Source organism: Berghia stephanieae, chromosome 3 (assembly GCF_034508935.2).
Source record: "Berghia stephanieae isolate SIO BIC M18660-M18661 chromosome 3, UCSD_Bste_1.3, whole genome shotgun sequence".
Classification (NCBI taxonomy): Eukaryota; Metazoa; Mollusca; class Gastropoda; order Nudibranchia; family Aeolidiidae; genus Berghia; species Berghia stephanieae.
In genome coordinates this window covers 102,823,764-102,826,715 of record NC_088362.1, presented here as the reverse complement: position 1 = coordinate 102,826,715, position 2,952 = coordinate 102,823,764, and the positions used below count along the sequence as shown (strand labels likewise).

Here is a 2,952-nt window from a genome sequence, read left to right as displayed (position 1 = left end):
TTTGATGTCGCTATTAGCTTGGAACCTCTTATAGACGCTTTGAAAAAATAAATAAATTAATAAAATAAAATTCCCTTTATTCCTCCCCAAGGGAAATTTGTCTTTAGACTTTAGGGTCTATTCTTAAGGGAAGACTGAATAACCCAGGCGTCAGCCGCAGAGTAGCGCCGCAAAGTGAGCTAGGGTGAGGTGACTTGCTCAAGGCCACACAACGCAGCGGGGGGTGATTGAACTCGTTACCTTTCGGGTAAGAAGCAAAGACCGTTCCACTGAACCTCGCTGCTGAATACTTACAGGGTGTTAGGCAATGACGGACATGCGTCAATATTATAAAGAGAAAACTATTTCTTTAATATTTTCCTGAATGTCTTAATACGTTTAACGGAATAGGCGTTAACAGTCGTGACGTCACTTCCCTCGTAATGACGCATAGTAACTTAGTACGTGGTTCTAAACTATCGGAACAATGGCCCTCGTGAAATACTTCTCTGACGAGCATAAAAGTGTATTTAAGTAAGGAGAAAAACATTATAAATCTGATCACGTTTTGACTTTTGTACATTCTGATCACACGACATGTGAAAAAGTTCTAGCCACCTGAAGAATAAAAATACCGATTTTCTTTGTCTAGAACCAAGCTCTGGTTGCTAGGCGGACGTGACATCAGACTGTTGAACCCTATCTAAACAGTTAATAAATTCTAGAGATTCTCTGTATGGCAACATTTTTCACACATTAATCTAATGCCAATCTTCCCAGCACTGCTGCATCGCTCGCCCCCCCCCCCCCCCCCCACCACACACACACCCCGGGCTTACTTTTCAAATACACTACTCTATATTCTTCTTCTCTTGGATAATCAGTTACGAAAATTTATTTTTTTAAAGAGCGATTGGTCAAAAAAACAAAAAACAAAACAAAAACTAACAAAAAAATTAATGAAACTCATAATTATAACTTGAACATCCTCTTGATACGGACAGCGAAGACTTTGATTTGAGAGACCCGGGTGGAACAAATACTGTTGTTGCTATTTGGGCCTTCAATAAGGTCAGCAGTGCCACTTCCGGTAGGGTGGACAGAGCGGAAGCAGAGATCACTACTCCGTCGTTCGTGTCCGGACGGCGTCGAGCGGGTAACGAGGAAAAGCACAAAAGATAAGTTGCAAATAAATATTTAAAAAATACAAACAAAACAAACAAAAAACAAAACAAAACCAAAAAATACAGCTTATACATGTAACTATAATAGTTATAAACGTGTTAATGGTGGTGGTGATGAAGTTGATGATGATGATGATGATATGATGATGACGATGATGATGATGATGATGATGATGATGATGAGGAGGAGGAGGAATGATGATGATGATGATGATGATGATGATGATGATGATGATGATGATGACGGTGATGATGATGATGATGATGACGACGACGACGACGATGATGATGATGATGATGATGATGATGATGATGATGATGATGATGATGATGATGATGATGGTGATGATGATGAAAATAATAAATCTGTATATTGCGGTTGAATTTTTAAAAATGCCCCAAATTTTGAGATTTTGTAATTGTCTGAATCACGCAAAATGAAATGGAGCTGCAAAAAAACTATCCTAATTAATTTCAGAATTGTGCAATTATGACGGATTTAGAAGCATTCAATAGATTGAAACATTCTAAATCTTGTCTAGAATGTCCATTGCTTTTGTCTTCCCTAAGCTGTTGAACTTACTTACCACTGCTGATTGAATTGCGAGGAGTGCCCAATGTTGATGATAAATCATCATTCTCTGACTGGTCCTCGGCTTGTTTCAATGACGATGGCTGGTGAGATGACGACGAGTGACCACCTCTTTCATCTCGAGTCCTGTATCAACATAAGATCGTTGAGACGAAATTAATTATAACACTCTGACCTTGTCTGTCTGAGTGTTTGGTATGAATAGTGAAATCGTGAAATATTCAAGTACATTTAATATAGATTTTACGTGACTTAGGGAATCCAGATTTGGAGAAAAGAAATTAGATATTGTCAACATCTCAATTGGAAAAAGTTGTAGTCATGAAGGAAGAAAAAAAGACGATAGTTGTTTTTTTTTTTTTTACAATGAACTACGCATAATAGATGAGAGAGAGAGAGAGAGAGAGAGAGAGAGAGAGAGAAAGAGAGAGAGTGACAGAAAGAGAGAGAGTGACAGAAAGAGAGAGAGAGAGAGAAAGAGAGAGGAGAGAGAAAGAGAAAGAGAGAGAGAGAGTGAGAGAAAGAGAGAGAGTGAGAGAAAGAGAGAGAGTGAGAGAAAGAGAGAAGAGAGAGAGTGAGAGAAAAAGAGAGGAGAGAGAGTGTGTGTGAGAGAGAGAGAGAGAGAGAGAGAGAGAGAAGAGAGAGGGGCATCTTTAACTATCTTTTTAATTATCAAATCACTGATAACTACGTATTGATGTTTTATTTTGTTGGATTAATTAAGACGCAATGAGATAAAATATCAGACATCTTGACTTTTGGCCGAGCACGTCATATGCTGTATCAATGACGTAATCGTTTGAGTTCGATCCAAAACCCTTGAACTACTTTCATATCAGTTATAATCTCCCATGCGTTGAAAAAAACAAACAAACCACACCATATCACTGCTTCATAATAATATATCGATAGATAAAGCTGGCTCCTAATTTGCTTTAATAAAGTCCAAAACTTGAGATTTCTCAGATATTGGGTTTCAAACTTCTACTTTTAGACAAGTCAGGATCATCTCAACATACTGATGGTTTGAAATCAAAGGTTTCTCGCAATAAATGGAAATAGCGTTTTATCAATGTGCGACAGCATTGGTCTGATCAACATTCAAAGACACAAAAACTAAATGGTACAACCTTTTAAAAAAAAAAGAAAAGAAAGAAAAACACACAATGCTTAGAGCTATTAGTCTTAACTCACTCA

The 2,952-nt window shown here is 37.7% G+C and overlaps 1 protein-coding gene across 1 annotated transcript in view; it reads right to left on the bottom strand.

The window, feature by feature from the left end:
- Positions 1 to 700: 700 nt before the first annotated feature.
- The window catches only part of LOC144969408 (uncharacterized), a 13,800-nt gene continuing 11,548 nt past the window's right edge, over positions 701 to 2,952 (bottom strand). The window contains exons 3-4 of the mRNA XM_078908519.1: positions 1,751 to 1,881; positions 701 to 711 (exon numbers count right to left, since the gene is read on the bottom strand). Of these exons, the coding sequence (XP_078764645.1) occupies positions 701 to 711; positions 1,751 to 1,881 (142 nt within the window). The remainder of the gene's footprint in view (positions 712 to 1,750; positions 1,882 to 2,952) is intronic.